Source organism: Pyrgilauda ruficollis, unplaced genomic scaffold, assembly GCF_017590135.1.
Source record: "Pyrgilauda ruficollis isolate IOZ18807 unplaced genomic scaffold, ASM1759013v1 scaffold48, whole genome shotgun sequence".
Lineage (NCBI taxonomy): Eukaryota > Metazoa > Chordata > Aves > Passeriformes > Passeridae > Pyrgilauda > Pyrgilauda ruficollis.
In genome coordinates, this window is record NW_024526377.1 from 3,521,348 (window position 1) to 3,539,450 (window position 18,103).

The following is an 18,103-nucleotide window of genomic DNA, read 5'->3' on the forward strand; positions in this document are numbered from 1 at the left end:
TACAAGAGAACAGAATTGAGCTTTTTACTGCAAGCCACCAGAAGCTGTACCAGGTGTTGAAGTTGGACCTTTTGGAATTTCTTGGCTGAATTTTTTACATAAATCACTTGTATAGGACAGGAAGATGTCTCCTGTGAGGGATTGCCCTGAGTGGTGTGGCTCAGGCTATGCTTGTGCCCTTCCGAAGAACAGCCGGACAGTCAGAGCCAAGTCACAGATTATTTTCATATTTATTTTCTGGCAAAACAAAGGCAAATGCTTCTGTTATTCTGAAGCAGCACCCTTCAAGAGAAGCAGGTTTTAGCCAGAATAATTTCCCTGCAGCTTTGGCACAGCCTGAATCTGTACACAAGCTGAGAACAGTCTTAAGGGAAGCTGAAGGTGCAGCCATGGAAGAGAGAAAGTAATTCCAGTACAAAGTAAATTACATCTCCTTGGATCAGCTTGTGCTGACCTGATGTACTCGCAGCATCTGCCAACAGATTTGTTCTAAGACTCTGTCCTTAACCTTATCATTGCCTTTCAGCCAAAATCTGCTCTGTTCTCAGTAATTTACTGGACAGGCAGGACAATCTGCTGTGGCATTCACATTTTCTGGAAAAATCCCTTTGCCCAGGATTTTTCTCTTGGGAAACTGAGAAGCCTCAGAGAAAAAGGAAAACATAATTATCTGATTTGCTTCTCCTGTGTTTTGCTCCTTTGGAATGTGTTTGGAGATTGTTTACCCACAAGTGATTGTTTCATTGGTGTCTGGTGTGAGTAGTTTTCACTCTTTGGCCAATCAAGGCCAAGCTGTGTCGGGACTCTGGAGAGAGTCACGAGTTTTCATTATTATCTTTTAGCCTTCTGTAAGTATCCTTTCTGTATTCTTTAGTATAGTATAATATAATATAGTATCACAAAATAATGAATTAGCCTTCTGACAGCATGGAATCAGATTCATCATTCCTTCCTCCATCTGGGGGCTGCACAAATACCATCATGTGCCTGCAGTGGAGTGAAGGCTGGGTGCCAATTCTTAAAGTTTGATAGAAGTTATGTCAGCCCAGCTCTTGGACTGTTTGCAGGTTGCTTTGCAATGGGAAGGAGTTTCCAGGAATAAATTTGTAAATCTTACGCAGACACAGCACGTGCAATTGTGTGAAATTCAAATAGTATGTATTTGTATGTAAACTTTGAGATAAGAAATATTTTTACAGTTTGATGCCTTAGGTTTGTAAATGCTAAATTTTAGTCCAATTAAATTACAACCAAAGGGCTGGACCAAAGGTGTCCAGGGAATGACTAGACATGGCAGTCAGTGCTCTGGCCTGGTTGACAAGGTGGGGATGGGTCACACGTTGGACTCTGTGGTCTCAGAAGTCTTTTCCAGCCCGAGTGATTCAGTGATTGACTGGGTGGCTGTAACAGAATAATCTCAGATGGTTCCCTGGAGCAAGGAAGGCACAGAGGGAGGATTTGATCTGGCTCCTGCTGGAACCACTTTGCCTGCAGCAGACAGCCTGGGCAGCAGCTCTGCAGGCAGCTTTATCTCTCTCCCTTCTCTTCCACAGGTGTTCCAGGAGAAGCAGAGACTGCAAGCAGCTGGGAGACTGAAGCAGAGGAGAGAGTGGCAGGCGAGAGCAAGGGCTGCACGGGAACAGCAGGAGAAGCAGGTGCAGGAGAAGGAGAAGCAGGCACAGGAGGGGACACCTGTGTAGTGGCACAGCCAGGCTGACAATAAACACCTGCCCAAAGGCCTGAAGCCTCTTTGCTCATGTGGTGTGGTCTGTGCTGTTCTGAGCACCTGGGAAGGGCAGCTGGTGGTTTGAGTGGTTTAGAAGTTTAATTTCAGGCCGAGTGCTGGGCAGGTCGGTCTGTGAGAGGAGCTGGGGCTCCAGCATTACCCTGCAGGCCTGTCAGTGGGCACAGCTCATGGGCTGCCTGTGCCCTGTCAGCACAGCCAGTCCAGAGGTTTGCACTGCCACATTTTCTTAGTTATTTATAAACTGAAACTTAAGACATTTAGATTGGACATTATGAATAAATTCTTCCGTGAGGGTGGAGAGGCCCTGGCACAGGGTGCCCAGAGAAGCTGTGGCTGCCCCTGGATCCCAAGGACAGGTTGGACAGGGCTTGGAGCAACCTGGGACAGTGGAATGTGTCCTTGCCCACGGCAGGGGTGGCACTGGATGAGCTATAAGGTCCTTTCCAATCTAAACCATTCTTCAATGCGCTGGGGCCGTGCTTGTGCACTGGGGTGATCCACACAGGGACTGGGATGGTGGCACAGGGACAATGCACACACATGCCAGGGATGATGCACACGGGGGTTGTGACAATGCACACACTCACACCGGGACTATGCACACTCACACCAGGATGATGCACACACGGATCGGGAGGGTGCACACATGGATCACCATGATGTGCACACTCACACGGGGATAATGGACACTCACATCGGGATAATGGACACTCACACGGGGATGATGGACACTCACACCGGGATAATGGACACTCACACCGGGACGATGCACACACTCAGATCGGGAGGATGCACACATGGATCACCATGATGTGCACGCTCACCGGGATGATGGACGCTCACACTGGGATGATGCACACTCGGACCGGGACAATGCACACTCACACCGGGAGGATGCACACATGGATCACCATGATGTGCACACTCACCAGGATAATGGACACTCACATTGGGATGATGCACACTCGGACCGGGACAATGCACACTCACACCGGGAGGATGCAGACATGAATTGGGATGATGCGCACACTCACACCGAAATGATGCGCACTCAGACCTGGACGATGCACACTCACACCGACACACTCACACCGAAACGATGCACACTCAGACCGGGATGATGTGCACACTCACATCGGGATGATGCACACATGGATCACGATGATGCGCACTCAGACCTGGACGATGCACACTCACACCGGGAGGATGCCCACTCACCCCGGGAGGATGGACACTCACACCGGGACGATGCCCACTCACACCGGGAGGATGCCCACTCACCCCGGGAGGATGGACACTCACACCGGGACGATGCCCACTCACACCGGGAGGATGCCCACTCACCCCGGGAGGATGGACACTCACACCGGGACGATGCCCACTCACACCGGGAGGATGCCCACTCACCCCGGGAGGATGGACACTCACACCGGGACGATGCCCACTCACACCGGGAGGATGCCCACTCACCCCGGGAGGATGGACACTCACACCGGGACGATGCCCACTCACACCGGGAGGATGCCCACTCACCCCGGGAGGATGGACACTCACACCGGGACGATGCCCACTCACACCGGGAGGATGCCCACTCACCCCGGGAGGATGGACACTCACACCGGGACGATGCCCACTCACACCGGGAGGATGCCCACTCACCCCGGGAGGATGGACACTCACACCGGGACGATGCCCACTCACACCGGGAGGATGCCCACTCACCCCGGGAGGATGGACACTCACACCGGGACGATGCCCACTCACACCGGGAGGATGCCCACTCACCCCGGGAGGATGGACACTCACACCGGGAGGATGCACACTCACACCGGCAGGACGCACACGTGGATCACCGTGATGCCCACTCACACCGGGAACTGCGCATGCGCGCCCCGCCGGCCAAGACGGCGCTCCCCGATTGGCCCCGCGGCTGCCCGGCAACGGCGGCGGCGGCGCGGGGAGCGGGGCCGGGCCGGGCCGTGCTGTGCTGTGCTGTGCTGGGCCGGGCTGGGCCGGGCCGTGCTGTGCTGTGCTGGGCCGGGCCGGGCCGGAGCCATGTCGGTGCGGACGCTGCCGCTGCTGTTCCTGAACCTGGGCGGGGAGATGCTCTACATCCTGGACCAGCGGCTGCGCGCCCAGAGCATCCCCGGCGAGAAGGCGCGCAAAGGTGAGCGCCGCGCGGGTCCCTCCGCGCCCGGTGCCCGCCGTGTCCCCGGGCACGGCTCTGCCCCCGCCGCCGCCTCCCCGAGAGCGGCTCGGGCTGCTCCGCCCGGCATTGCCACAGAATCACAGAGGAAAAGGCTGGAAAAGACCTTTAACATCACCCAGCCCAAGCCGTGCCCTGGCAGCTCCTCACAGCTAAACCGCGGCACTCAGTGCCACCTCCAGGGATGGTGACTCCACCCCTCCCTGGGCAGACCACTCCATTTCCCAGCCACTCTTTCAGAGAATAATTTTATTTTTTCTAATGTCCATCCTCGGCGCAGCTGAAGGCTGTGTGCTCTCCCTGCCAGCCGCGGCACCGGGACGCGCTGTGCTGGCACCGGGGGATGCTGCGGACTCACGGCCTCGGTTTCCCTGCCCCGATTTCGGTCGTGACCGCAGTAATTATCACAGAAATCAGCCCTCGGTGTTCTGCGCTCTGCCTGGGTTGATCAGCTCGGTGAGGTTCCTGTGCTGGGAACAGCCCGAGGGAATGCTGAGCTTGCTTTGGGAGGTCCTCAGCCAGGAGGAGAAAGTGGAGTCGGTGTTGGTGTTTCTGTGCTCAGTTCGGGGGTTAAAGCTTCAGAAATGCGCTTTTGGACTCAAAATAACCCAGGATTTGGTTATGTCAGCCCAGCTCCTGGGCTCTTTGGGGCAGGCCAGGTTGCTTTGCAATGGGAAGGAGTTTCCAGGAATAAATTTATAATTCTCGTGCAGAAATTCAAATACCACTACAGATCCTGAAACCCTTGTCTGGCTTTTATACAATCTCATTTGGCCAAAATCCTTGTCTCGTGTCTCCACGTGGGCCATGAAACTCCAGCTCCCAGCCAAGCACCTCTGCATTTAATACTTCAATTTTTTTTTGCTTTACAAGTCCTTGCACCTCTCTGTCAGGGCATGGGGAATGTGAGTGCCTCGAGAAGCTCTGTGGTGTTTTAATAAAAAATCAACTTGGTATGAGCTTGGTATTGTTATCCCTTCTGCCTGTCCTTTATGAAGTGCTAAACAACAAAGGGTTCACAGTGTAATTGTTGTATTGTTTGTGAGGGGGAAATTTGTAATTATTCATGTGTGTCCTGACAAGGGAATGATGTGACAGAAGTTTACTGCTGCTCATTCAGGGACAAGTTTAGGATTTTAGCTAAATTTAAATCTTGGTGGAGTATCTCAGCAGGAGAATTGGCCTGGTTTGGTTTGTCCACGCATGGATTTTTTTTTTCTTCCAAAAAATTGTGTGTTAATCTCAATGAGATGTGGTTCATCCACACTGAGGTGTTTGTTGATGCTTAAAGCTGTTCACTCAAATGTTGGTTACTTCTAAGTGCAAAATAGAGCTGAAAACTACCCAAGCTCATGCAAAGGATAAAATTTGATGTGCACTGAAGCAGCAGGATTTTATCCAAGGGGAGGGTGAGGTTCTTGTTCAGTGCTGAATGCTGATGAAGACAAGACAAAATCCATTAGTTAGCTTCTTTTTTTTTTTTTTTAAGTTTATTTCTTTCTATTTTCTTTTCTTCTCCTTGCAACTCTTGTTCTTACATCTTGAACTGCTGTTTTGTTTTATATGCTTCGTGTAGATGAATGGACAGATGTGGACAGGAAACGAGGTACAGTAACTGCTGGCTGCATGCACCAGTCCAACCCCACGTGCACACCTGGGGCTCATCGTGCCTGAACACCTGAGGCTGTCCCTGCAGCCTTCAGTCAGTGTCACAAATGAACAATAATGCTCACCTGCTCCTTAAATGCCCTTTTGACTGTAAATCAGTGAAAAAAAAACCAAAAAACAGACCGTATCTTAAAATCATATGGCTTCAAAAATCAGCTGTTAATTTAACCGAGAATATAAATGGAGCAAAGCTTTTTATCCTGGTGATCTTGCCTGCAAAAATGGTATTTGTGTTTCTTTACCACTGTTTTCATGCAAGCATGTAATTGTGTGAGCATTGTGCAGGTCGTTTTTCTGCTTAAACGCAGGAGTATTGAGTGTGTTCCATTTTCCAAGGTTTTATCTGATGCATTGCTCAGGGTTTGGACAGGTGAACTCCAGGGATGATCGAAGGCATTCCCATCCCAGCTGCTTTACCCACCTGTGCTGGTGGTCACACCTGGCAGAGCCATCCCAAAGGAGCAGGAGCCCACAGCTCAGCCAAGCTCATCCTGGCTGGAGGGATCCTGAGGGTGGGATCGAGCCCTGGGGTGTTTCCTCTGGGATCTGCCCTGGAACAGGAGCCTGCAGCGAGGGCAGTGCTAAGGAATGAGGAAATGAATCTCTTGGATCTCAGGTTTTTGCTCGGTGAGCACGAGCAGAACTTACAGGTCCTTCTGAGCAGCGCTTTTTTAAGAGGGATCAAGGCTGTGATTGGTGTTTTGCAAAATAAGCATCATTTGGGTAGGTTTTAATATTTACTGAAGGTAAATGCTGATGTCCTGGAGTCTGCCCCAGCTGTTTTCTTACCATTACACGCTGTTTCCAAGCACACCCTTTAACTCAGAAATCCAGGGACAGATTCCATCCCGTCCCAAGCAAGGAGGAGCTGCCCAGAGCTGGGAGGTAGGGACACAGGGCTGGCTCAGGGGCAGGTCCCAGGCTGACCCTTCCCTTCTCCTGAGAGAGAGAGCACTTTGCTCAGTGCTCCAGGGGATCTCAGCAGGGTTCTGATGTCACCCCTGGGCTGTCACGGATGGAGCAGTGACAAGGTCCCTGAGGAGCCCTGTGGCACTCAGGGTGACTGCCCAGAGCTCAGAGTGTTCCTTCTGCTGCCCCAAACATCCTCCAGAAGCACCAGCATCGCCCAGGCCAAGCTCCAGCCTCATGTCATGCATCCCAGCCATGCTGTCTGTCACCAGAGGCTTGGTGTGGGGAGGCCAGAGCCACCATCACCCCCAGCTTCCGCCCTGTCCATCACACTGGTTATACTGGTTTCCCTCCTCTCATCCCAGTTGATGACCTCCCTCTCTGCTCAGTTGCTTTTTCTGTGCTGCTTGTGCCATGTCCCTGGGCCAGTGCTCCTGTGTCACCTGCTATGGCCACTCCAGGGCCCCCTGAGACCTTGGCTGTGTCATTGTCAAACATGTGAGAGATTTATGATCAATTTGCCCTTTTCCGTGATTTTTTTTTTTTTTTTATGTCAGTTCTTTTTATAGCCCACACAAGAAGTTTTAATTTATGGCTGTGGTTTTTCTGTTGAAAAATCAGTGTACTGGGAGGTGTCTGTCTCCTGCTGGTTTGGGTTGTTTGTGGCTCTCCAAAGGCAGGAGAAGTCTTTCTGTGGGGCAGCACACACAAGCAGCTTAAAAATATTTTCCTTAATAGCAATATAAAGCAGAAGTTTTATTTTTGTCATAATTTATTCCCTGCAAAATTAACTAGATACTAGTATCTACTAGTATAATATATTTTTTTTTCCATGAAAAATAGAGGATTTCTGCCTGAGATTGCAATTAGAGATTGTTTTATGGCCAGTTTGTTTGAAAGGAAGGGAGGAAGGAGGGACTTTTTTCCCATTTGTAATTAGGTATATTCCTAGTTCAGACTGCTCAGGAGCTGAGGTCTGTCTGTGGTTTTGGGGTGTTTAAACCAGGATTAGGGAGCCCTGCCAGGTTCTGCAGAGGGGCTGCTGAGCTGTGTGTGAGCTGTGTGTGAGGAGCCTGTAACCAGCAGGTTTAGGGAGGAGAGGGAAGCACTTCAGGAGGCCTCTGCCCTTGGGAACAGAGCTCTCCCTGCCCAGGCTCCCAGCAGTCCCCAGGGAGTTCATCCTCTGGGAAATTACCTTTGTTTTGCCTGTTGGGGTAGGACAAGTGTGAAAAGCCAGGAGTCTGACCCCCCCAGGGAACCATTAGGGCAATAACTCAAACCATTGGTCACTGCCACTCTCTGTATGGTCACTTTTTCTTATTTTCTTTTTTTTTTTTTTTTTTTTTTTTTTTTTTTTTTTCTGAGATTTTTCTAATCCACAAGAATTGTCTGGCATTATGAGCTTTGTAAGACTCATCTGCTTAGGAAAATCCACACTTGTACAGTAATCTGTGACCTGATGTATTCATTTACCTTTTTTTGAGGAATAAATGTTTACTGATGATAACTCTTTAGAGTGTATCAGGGAGATAATAAAAGTGGCAGACCCAGCACAAAAGCTCAGGTGCTGCATCTGCTTGAAGCACTGCACAATGTTTTCCATCTTGTTTGCATTAGAAGCTCAATAACCAGAACACAGCCCTCACACTCAGCACTCCTGAGCTCTAACAACTCCTCAGTAATAAAACAGTTCCATGGCTAAATTTACACATTAAAATTAACCACAAGTAAGGAAATTTGGAGTTCTGCATTTGAAACTCTAGGGCCTGCAGATGTTTCAGCTGTGAGAGCCCTGAGTGGGTTGATATAGATCCCAGGGATATAAATGCTTTATTAAATACCTGCCAGCATTAATCTGATTGGAATAAAGATTACAGAGAGCCCTGCAGGAGCTTCTGTTGAGAGGTTAAAAAATAGACTGATGGTGTCAGAGGGTGTCGAGGAACAGGCACAGCAAAGATCTACCACAGTGCAAAACGCTCTCCTTAGGAAGCAGAACTGCAGCTTTGGTAGATAATAACACATCAGAGCAGTGTTACAACATCCACAACAAACAACATCATTTAAAAATGAAAAGTGCCAGCCATAGCTGTAAAACCAGGGCAACAAAGCCAGCCTTATTCCCACTGGCAAACAGGGCCTGCTGCCTTCAGCTCGGGTGGCATTTGTGCCCTGGGGGACATCAGGTGGCTGAGCCCAGGTGGGGCTGAGGCACAGCTGGATCCAGAGGTGCTGCTCCCCTGTCCTGCTGTGCACAGGTAACCCCGCTGTGCCCCTGGGATGGAGCAGGGACACGCTGTTCCAGAGCAAACCACAGAGCCTAAATTTGTCTTTGCAGTTATGAACGACATCATCAGCACCATGTTCAACAAGAAATTCATGGAGGAGCTGTTCAAACCGCAGGATCTGTACTCCAAGAAAGCCCTGCGCACCGTGTACGACCGGCTGGCCCACGCCTCCATCATGAGACTCAACCAGGCCAGCATGGACAAGGTGAGGGTCCTGCTGCCAGCCTGCCTCTGCTCACTCCCCAGCTGCCCTTCACCAGTTTCTGTTGCAGTATTTAACCCGTGGCTTTGCCATTATGAAGTATTTTGGAAAAGCTTTCCTTGTGAAAATGGTTCTCTGTCACATTTATGTTTTCTGAAAAATCCCTTCGCCCAGGATTTTTCTCCTGGGAAGATGAGAAGCCTCAGAGAAAAAGGAAAACAAATTCTTATCTCATTTGCTTCTCCTGTGTTTTGCTCAAATGTGGAATGTGTTTGGAGATTGTTTCATTGGTTTCATTTGAATTGTTTTCACTCATTGGCCAATTAGGGCCAAGCTGTGTCAAGGCTCTGGAAAGAGTCACGAGTTTTCATTAGTATCTTTTTAGCCTTCTGTAAGTATCCTTTCTGTATTCTTTAGTATAGTTTAGTATAGCATTCTTTAATATAATAAAATAATATATTAGCCTTCTGAGAACATGGAGTCAAATTCATCATTCCTGCCTTCGTCTGGGCACCCCACAAATACATTAATTCTTGGCCAAGGAAGTTTGTGGTGGTATCAGCTACTTCAGAACTATTTCTGCTTGAACAGCTACATGTCTGATTTGAACAAGTTCACTGAGCATTCCTTAAGTTTATAGGTGTTTTCATATGTATTAAAAAGATACACATGTATGGTATATGGGTGTGGATAAATTCTGTATTTCTGTACTGACACCCACTGTCTTGCAGGTGTTGGAGTTGTTGCCAACAAACAGTGTATCCACAGACAAATTTAGGGGAAAATTGTAGGAATGGGATTACCAGAGAGCCCTCCACCCAGGTGTCAGGGCTGCTGAAATTCATAGAATCGCTGGAGTTGGAAAAGCTCTCCAAGAGCGTCGAGTCCAAGCTGTGCCCAATGCCCACCTTGTCCCCCGCCCAGAGCACTCAGTGCCACCTCCAGTCATTCCTTGGACACCTCCAGGGATGGGGACTCCACCACCTCCCTGGGCAGCCCCTTCCAATGTTTAATCAACATTTCCATGCAGAAATTCCTGCTGATGTCCAACCTCCCCTGGCCAACCTGAGGCCGTTCCCTCTCCTCCTGTCCCTGTTCCCTGGGAGCAGACCCCAACCCACCCTGGCTGTCCCCTCCTGGCAGGGAGTTGTGCAGAGCCAGAAGGTCCCCCCGAGCCTCCTTTGCTCCAGGCTGAGCCCCCGAGCTGCTTCAGCTGCTCCAGCCCCTTCCCCAGCTCCGTTCCCTTCTCTGGACACGCTCCAGCCCCTCCATGTCCCTCTTGCACTGAGGGCTGAGAGCTGGACCCAGCACTCGAGCTGTGACCTCGCTGGGCACTGGTGGCATTGGAGACCCAGCTGGAAGGCTGGGGGTGGGACTGCAGGGTCTTGTTTTTTAGGAAAGGAAGCTGAAATGGTTCCTTGTGTCACAGGAAGGCGCTGGCCTGACTGAATCCCTCTCTCCATGAATCCCTCTCTCCATGCCCAGGAGGTTCCTCTCCACAGGCAGGCGCTGGCCTGACTGAATCCATCTCTCCATGAATCCCTCTCTCCATGAATCCCTCTCTCCATGCCCAGGAGGTTCCTCTGTGACAGGACCAACATTCCTGTGTTCCTTTGCAGCTCTACGACCTCATGACTATGGCCTTCAAATACCAAGTGCTGCTGTGCCCACGGCCCAGGGACATTCTGCTGGTCACCTTCAACCACCTGGATGCCATCAAGGATTTCATCTCCGACTCCCCTGGCATTCTGAACCAGGTGGATGAGACCTTCCGGCGGCTGATCGAGGTAAGAATCCTCAGATTCACTGTGGTTTGATTTTATGGGTTTTTTTACCTCTTAAGAGATGAATTACTACATTGGAGAGGGCTGTGAGTCAACTGGTATTTTTCTGCTGGCCCACTTTAAATCAATGTGTTGCTTATTCAGCTTGATTCAAGTCTCCACTGATTTCAGGAGAAATTAAATCAGACTTTTAGTGGCAGACAATAATTATTGATAATGACCAGCAGCCCCCTTAGAGCATCTCTGCTCCCCCTGAAAGTGGATCAGAATATTCAGCTGTACTTGCTTGTTCCCTCTTTTCCCTGGGTGGGACATGGCACACCTGTAAACCCTTGCATGATGATTTTCCTTTTCCAGACCTACAACTGTCTCTCTGATGGTGAATTCCAGCTCATCAGGCAAACACTTCTCATTTTCTTCCAGGACATGCACATCAGGGTAAGAGCCCAATCCAACTAGGCAGGGAGAATGACAGAGAGTTTGGGGCTGGAATATAAAAGGATCTGCTTATAAACACTGCAGGTTTGGGTTTGTTGTTTGTGCTTTTCAATCATCTTGATGTGCTTGTAATTGCAGTCAAATTTCACAAATTGAGCACATATACTGCAAATAATGCTGAATAATTCTACAATATGATGAAAAAAGGAATCTCTACTAGTGTGATTTGCTCTTTGATAAATCTGTTTTTCCTTTTAGAAGAAACTTGATAGGAAACCTGAGCATGAAATCTTGATGTTCTCTAAACAAATTGGTCACACTCACGTGCACGAACAGGATGTAGATTTTAATATAATTTTTTTAATGTTAGGTCAGTGTGCCCATCCTCTGGACCACAATTCCACATCACTGGCTTTGTAAATACATCCCTACACAGATCAAGAGCTCTGGGAGCCCTTCCCCAGCGCAGGCAGAGAGGCTCAAGCTCAGATTTCAGGGAATTTGGATGGGAAGGTCCATGGGGATTTCCCCAGGGTGTGATGTTTGTGATGTCCCTTTGCAGGTCTCCATCTTCCTGAAGGATAAAGTGCAAAACTCCAACGGTCGCTTCGTGCTGCCAGTCTCAGGGCCTGTCCCCTGGGGCACAGAGGTGCCAGGGCTCATCAGGTGAGCTGGTGCCACTGGGGGGCTGCCCAGGGAGCAGCATCTCATGCCACAGGGCTCAGGAATCCAGCTCAAACTGCCATTCCTGCTGCATGGATAGCTGAACCTGCAGTAAATACTATTTAAGAGACTACTATTATTATTATTATTATTATTATTATTATTATTATTATTATTATTGTTATTATACTTTATTTTATTTTTCTTATATTATATTATTATTACTATTTAGTACTATTTAAAGGGCAGAATTTGGGACTAAGTCACCCAGCAATGAAATGCTGAGCTGCTTTTGGGAGTTTTCTATCATAATAAATTAGCTAGCATTAATTTATCCCATAACAGTGGCATTTAGCAATGTACAGAACTATTAATATTATTAGTACACAGAATATTATTATTATACATAATATAATGTTATTATCATATAGAATTATTATTATTAGTAGTGGTAGTAATAATGAGAAATACTATTTAAAGGGCAGAATTTGGGACTAAGTCACCCAGCAATGAAATGCTGAGCTGCTTTTGGAGTTTTCTATCCCAATAAATTAGCTGTTAGTAATTTATCCCATAACAGAGGCATTTAGCAATGTACAGAATTATTATTATTCTTAGTAGTAGTATTTAACATTATTATACTTAATAAGTATTATTTATTTTATTAATTTTATTATTATTGTTATTGTTACTATACAGAATAGAGTTTTATTCCCCTCATGCAGAAAGCAGAGGAACTAGGTACTAAAATCAGGACTGAAGCCACTAAATGTTTCAATAATGCCTTGTTTTTAAGGATATTCAATCACAAAGGAGTGGAAGTTAAAAGGGCTGAGTTCACCACTGCTGGGAATTATGTTACTCCACAAAGGGAAGGATCTTTTGAGCTTTATGGAGACAGAGTCCTCAAACTTGGAACAAATATGTAAGTAATTTTTGTTCTGTGTAGAAACCTGAACCAAATGCTGATGGATTGGTCAGAAGCACATCTTCAGCCTGGTGTGGTTTTGGCTTCTTCTGTTATTAATTATCAGGTTGACTTTGTTACAAGGTGCTGTCCTGCACCAGGACATGTGTGGACGGTGTATAAAGAGCTGCAAAAACCAGCAAAACTTTGATTTATGTCCACAGTGGAGCTGAGGAAAGAGTGTTCTCACCTTGTGCTGCATCTCATGTGAAATGTGATTTAATGTAACCACAGTCAAGAAATCCTCTCTGTTCTCCTTGTTTGCCTTAATGTACATTTTCCATCCAATGAGATTTGTGTTTCTTCTCACAGCTTTGTCCCTCACACACCTTACTGCCTCCACACTCAGCTGCAACTTCTCATTGCATTTGTTCAGTCTTCAGGAAATTTTCCTAAAATTCTGTGCTCTCCCTCTGGTTGCTGTACCTGGTCCCAGAACAAGCTGTTCTCCCACGAGTGTTTTCCCTCCAGGTACAGCGTGACCCGGCCAGTGGAGACACACATGTCAGGCTCATCCAAAAACCTGGCATCCCAGGCAAAGGTCAGTGTTGTCTTCCTCCTGTCACTTAAACTAGCCAATTCTTATTCTACAGATATGGGATAAGGTCAGGGAAGCTTTTCTGGTGTTCCCAGAGCCTCATCCAATCCTCCCCAGTCCTTTGAAGCCAAGGCACGTTTTCCCAAAGAATCCACATGCTACTGCAAGGATGTGCTTGCTTCCATTTTAATCTCCTCAGAAAACAGAAAGTTGGCTTTACAGATTTCTCATCTGTCCAGTTTAGCTGGAAAAGTGTCTTGTGCTGAGTCTATAAATTCAAGCAACCATTTCCAGTATGGAGCTGGTGATTACTGTGGTTATCTGCCCAATCTGTCCCAGGAATAACAGGGAAAGAAACGTGTTTATATCCCTCTGAAGGACATGAATACAATATAGGAATATATGAAGGACATATACAGAATATCAAAGCTCCTTGCAGCCCCAGGTAATTGCCCAACGAGCCCATTGCTGTTTCCTGCAGGAGAACATAGCCCCCAACCCTCTTGCTAAAGAAGAGCTGAACTTTTTGGCCCGGCTGCTGGGAGGTTTGGACATCCAGAAACCCGCTGGTGGCGAGTCGGGATTTCGGCTGAACTTGTTCACCACCGACGAGGAGGAGGAGTACGCTGGAATCCTTCTGGGTTTGGGTTTGGGGTGCCCTGTGGGGAGCCCTGCAGAGCAAAGCTGGCCCTCGAGAGCTTTAGGGTCAGAGCAGTGTGTTGTTATCCTGCTCCAGGTGTCTCTGTGATGCAGCTTTTGTCCCAATGCCACTGGACAGAAATATGCCTCCAGCCAGTTTAGCAGGATGTTTCTGTCTGCGTGTTTCTGCTGCAGAAATATTCCTGCTCTTCTACACTTCAATATCTAGGACAGGGAGAAACCTCCAAACTGGGGTGAAAACATTAATTTGCCAAGTAGGAACAGAGACATTGCCAAACTTCATGGAATTTCAGAATGGTTTGGGTTGGAAGGGAGCTTAAGGGTCCTCTAATTCCACTCTGCCATGGAAGGGACACCTTCCAGTAAACCAGGCTGCTTCAAGCCCCATCCAGTCTGGCCCTGTGAGCATCCTCTGAGCATCATTTGTGCCTACAGGAGCCTGATGAGGTCTGATTTTTATCATTTCCTTATACATCTTCATGTGATTAACCACTCTTCTCATGTTTTTAATCAAGACACGCTGCACAGACCAGGCCAGAGGAGTTGTCCTACAAGGTTATCAACATTGAAGCCACACAGGTACGTGTGTGGAAGAGTACAGGTATGTTTCACATCACTGATTCTCACCATCCCTGCCTTACTAAGGACGATGTTTCACCCAGAGCAGGGACTTAAAAATACATTTTTTCCCATTTCAAAGCTCGTAACTAAGTAATTGCCAATTTTCTGCCAAGACAGTGGAATTGACGAACATTTACTAAGAAAACTTGAATCCTGACAAACACCAGAGCAAGTTTTTAGCGGACTTGGGTGAAGAAGGGGCACGTCCCAGGGCAGCCCGGCCCCGGGCGCGGTGGCAGCGGGGGCGCTGAGCGCGGTGTCTGTCCCGCAGGAGCCGGCGCGGCGGGCGGAGCTGTCCCGCATCCTGGGCGAGCTGGACGTGGCGGAGCCGCGCCCGGGCAGCGGCGAGAAGGGCGAGGACCTGCTGGCACTGATGGACGGGCTCTGAGCGGGACACGGGGACACCGGGACACGCGGACAGCGGGACGCTGGGACACACGGACAGCGGGACACACGGACAGCGGGGCATGGGAACATTGGAACACGCGGACACCGGGACATAGGGATATTGGGACACGCGGACAACGGGACATTGGGACACGCGGACAATGGGACATGCGGACAACGGGACATAGGGATATTGGGACACGCGGACAACGGGACATGGGTACAACTGGAGTTGGGGACATTGTGACACCGGGACACACCGACACCGAGACTTGGGGACATTGTGACACCGGGACACGCGGAAAAAGGGACACTGAGACACGCGGACAATGGGACACGCGGACACCGGGACATGGGTACAACTGGAGTTGGGGACATTGTGACACCGGGACACACGGACAATGGGACACGCGGACACCGGGACATGGGTACAACTGGAGTTGGGGACATTGTGACACCCGGACACACGGACACCGCGCGTGGCCGCCCCGCCCCTTCCAGCCTCAGGGGGGCGGGGCGAGGGGCGCGGCCGCGCGTGCGCGAGGGGCGGGGCGGCGCGGGCGAGCGCGCGGGAAGGCGGCGGCGGCGCGTGAGTGCGGGAGGGGGATGGGGACGGGGACAGCGGGGGGACCTGGGAGGGGACAGCGGGTGTGGAGGGGGGCTGAGGGCAGGGAGAGTGCGAGGGGAGGGTGGTACGTGTGCCAGGGGGGTGGGCGAGGAGAATGGGAGTGACTGGGGCGAGGGGCGGCGTGCGGGGAGTGTGCGAGGGATGCTGGAGTGCAGGGGAGTGCGAGGGGTGGTGTGAGAGCAGGTGAGTGTGCAGGTGGGTGTGAAAGGGGCCGTGTGTGTGCAGGTGGGTGTGAAAGGGGCCTGTGTGTGCAGGTGGGCGTGAAAGGGGCCGTGTGTGTGCAGGTGGGCGTGAAAGGGGCCGTGTGTGTGCAGGTGGGCGTGAAAGGGGCCGTGTGTGTGCAGGTGGGTGTGAAAGGGGCCGTGTGTGTGCGGGGGTGTGAAAGGGGCCGTGTGTGTGCGGGGGTGTGAAAGGGGCCGTGTGTGTGCAGGTGGGTGTGAAAGGGGCCGTGTGTGTGCAGGTGGGCGTGTGACCGGTGATAGGTGTGCAGGTGAGAGTGCGAGGGGCGATGTGTGTGTGCAGGTGAGGGTTGGTACAGTGAGCAGGTGTGTGTGTTCAGGGCTTGGTCCATGTTCAGGTGTGTGTGCAGGGCTTGGTCCATGGGCAGGTGAAAGTGCAGGGGCTCATCTGTGTTCAGGTGTGTGTGCAGGGGTTGGTCCGTGGGCAGGATTTGATCCATGCTCAGGTGTGAGTGCAGGGGCTCATCTGTGTTCAGGTGTGTGTGCAGGGGTTGGTCCGTGGGCAGGATTTGATCCATGCTCAGGTGTGTGTGCAGGGCTTGGCCCATGGACAGGAACTGCTCCCTGTGAGGCCCAGCAGGCGGCTGTCCCCAGCCCCTGTGCCCATCCCCTGTCCCGCCGCAGCCGCCATGGAGGTGAGCCACTCCCTGAAGGAGCGCACCATCGCCGAGAACAGCCTGGTGATCCTGCTGCAGGGCCTGCGCGGCCGCGTCACCACGGTGGAGCTGCGCGACGAGAGCGCGGCCGCGGGGCGCGTCACCAGCGTGGACGCCTTCATGAACGTGCGCCTGGCCGAGGTGACCTTCACGGACCGGCACGGCGCCGTGTCCCAGCTGGACGAGCTCTTTGTGACCGGCAGGAACATCCGCTACGTGCACATCCCCGACGAGGTGGACATCAGGGCCGCCATCGAGGAGCAGCTGCGGGCCATCCACAGGGTGCGCTACTTCGGGGGCCGCGACAAGGGCCGCAGCGAGTTCCCTCACGCCAAGCACAAGTGAGGGCCTGGTGCTGCCCACGGCCCAGGGTGGACGTGCCCCTTCGATGGACTGCCAGCTCCCTCTGTCCCACCCAACGACAGCCCCCAAGGAACATTTTCTGCCGGGGATTTGAGGGTCTGCTGTTCCCCCCACCTGCAGAGGAGCAGGACTGGTTTTTGTAGTGAATAACACCACTTAAAGGCTTTGTGGTCTCTCTGCTCATTTCCTGCTCCATTGGCAGCAGCTCATGTGCTTCCTCCAGTGGCCAAAAGACTCTTGGCTGGAGCTGCCATCCCACTGCCCCTGGCTCAGCCTTTCCGTGCCCACTGAGCAAAGGATTTGCTGTCACCAGCACGGCTACCCTGGAGCTGGAGCCGCTGGTGCTGAGCTGGGCAGGGGCTGGTTCTGGTTCTGGCTCATCTTCCTGCTGAGCCACCATTCTGGAAGTGTTCAGCGAGATGAAGGGGAGTGAACACACAGGGGAAGGGGCAGCACCGTCTGCCTCAAAAAGCAGGAATGTGCTTCACCCGGAACACAGAACGCTGGCTCTGCCAGCTCCTCTGCTTCCTGCCCCTCCATCACCAAACTCTGCGGTGCCACCAAAGTCTGCAGCCTGTTCCCACAGGGACCCCGTGGGACACGGAGCCGTGTGGCCTCTGCGAGCGCAGCTGGGGGCTGTGCCCTGGGGGTGCTTGTTTGCACGGGCCTGGGGCTGGGCGGCAGCGCAGGGGCTCAGCCCGGGGGGTTCCAACCCCGCCGGGCCCAGCCCGGGGCTGAGAGCGCGGGGATTTGGGGGTCCCAGCCCGGGGATCCCAGCCCAGGGTGCCCCAATCCGGGGGTCCAAACTCAGGGTGTTCCAACCCAGGGTGTCCCAGTGGGGGGGGTCCCAGTCCGGGGGTCCAAACCCAGGGTATCCCAACCCACCGTGCTCCAGTCCGGAGCTCCAAACTCAGGGGTCCCAGCCCAGGGTGCCCCAGTCCGGGGGTCCAAACTCAGAGGGTCCCAGCCCAGGGTCTCCCAGTCCGGGGGTCCAAACTCAGGGTCTCCCAGTCCGGGGGTCCCGGTGCCGCCGGGCGGGGCTGTGTGGGCGTGGCCCGCTGTGTCTGTGGGCGTGGTCGTCGCGGCAGGCCCCGCCCCTTGGCCAATCACGCCGCGTTCGAATCTCCCGCGAGCTCACC

The 18,103-nt window shown here is 51.4% G+C and overlaps 2 protein-coding genes across 3 annotated transcripts; both read left to right on the top strand.

The window, feature by feature from the left end:
- Nucleotides 1-3,761: 3,761 nt before the first annotated feature.
- Nucleotides 3,762-15,585, top strand: OSCP1 (organic solute carrier partner 1). The gene is made up of 10 exons (XM_041479280.1): nt 3,762-3,914; nt 8,869-9,023; nt 10,640-10,807; nt 11,162-11,242; nt 11,805-11,908; nt 12,702-12,830; nt 13,344-13,413; nt 13,892-14,031; nt 14,586-14,649; nt 14,963-15,585. Exons 1-10 carry the CDS (start codon nt 3,803-3,805, stop codon nt 15,077-15,079), a joined length of 1,140 nt encoding a protein of 379 aa, XP_041335214.1. The 5' UTR covers nt 3,762-3,802; the 3' UTR covers nt 15,080-15,585.
- A 27-nt stretch (nt 15,586-15,612) lies between these two features.
- On the top strand, nt 15,613-17,129 carry LSM10 (LSM10, U7 small nuclear RNA associated). Of its 2 annotated transcripts, none has more exons than XM_041479283.1 (2): nt 15,613-15,667; nt 16,482-17,129. In XM_041479283.1, exon 2 carries the CDS (start codon nt 16,575-16,577, stop codon nt 16,944-16,946), a length of 372 nt encoding a protein of 123 aa, XP_041335217.1. In that variant the 5' UTR covers nt 15,613-15,667; nt 16,482-16,574; the 3' UTR covers nt 16,947-17,129. The 2 variants fall into 2 exon arrangements, with proteins under 2 accessions (XP_041335217.1, XP_041335218.1); XM_041479284.1 differs by having other exon boundaries at nt 15,626-15,667; nt 16,570-17,129.
- Nucleotides 17,130-18,103: the final 974 nt, after the last annotated feature.

What these genes read in the sequence shown, in the direction of transcription:
- OSCP1 (XM_041479280.1), top strand. Translation starts at nt 3,803, where the DNA reads ATGTCGGTGCGGACGCTGCCGCTGCTGTTCCTGAACCTGGGCGGGGAG. An exon ending in TCCAGGACATGCACATCAGG is followed by an intron (nt 11,243 to 11,804) that starts GTAAGAGCCCAA and finishes GTCCCTTTGCAG; the next exon opens with GTCTCCATCTTCCTGAAGGA. An exon ending in TCAACATTGAAGCCACACAG is followed by an intron (nt 14,650 to 14,962) that starts GTACGTGTGTGG and finishes TCTGTCCCGCAG; the next exon opens with GAGCCGGCGCGGCGGGCGGA.
- LSM10 (XM_041479283.1), top strand. Translation starts at nt 16,575, where the DNA reads ATGGAGGTGAGCCACTCCCTGAAGGAGCGCACCATCGCCGAGAACAGC.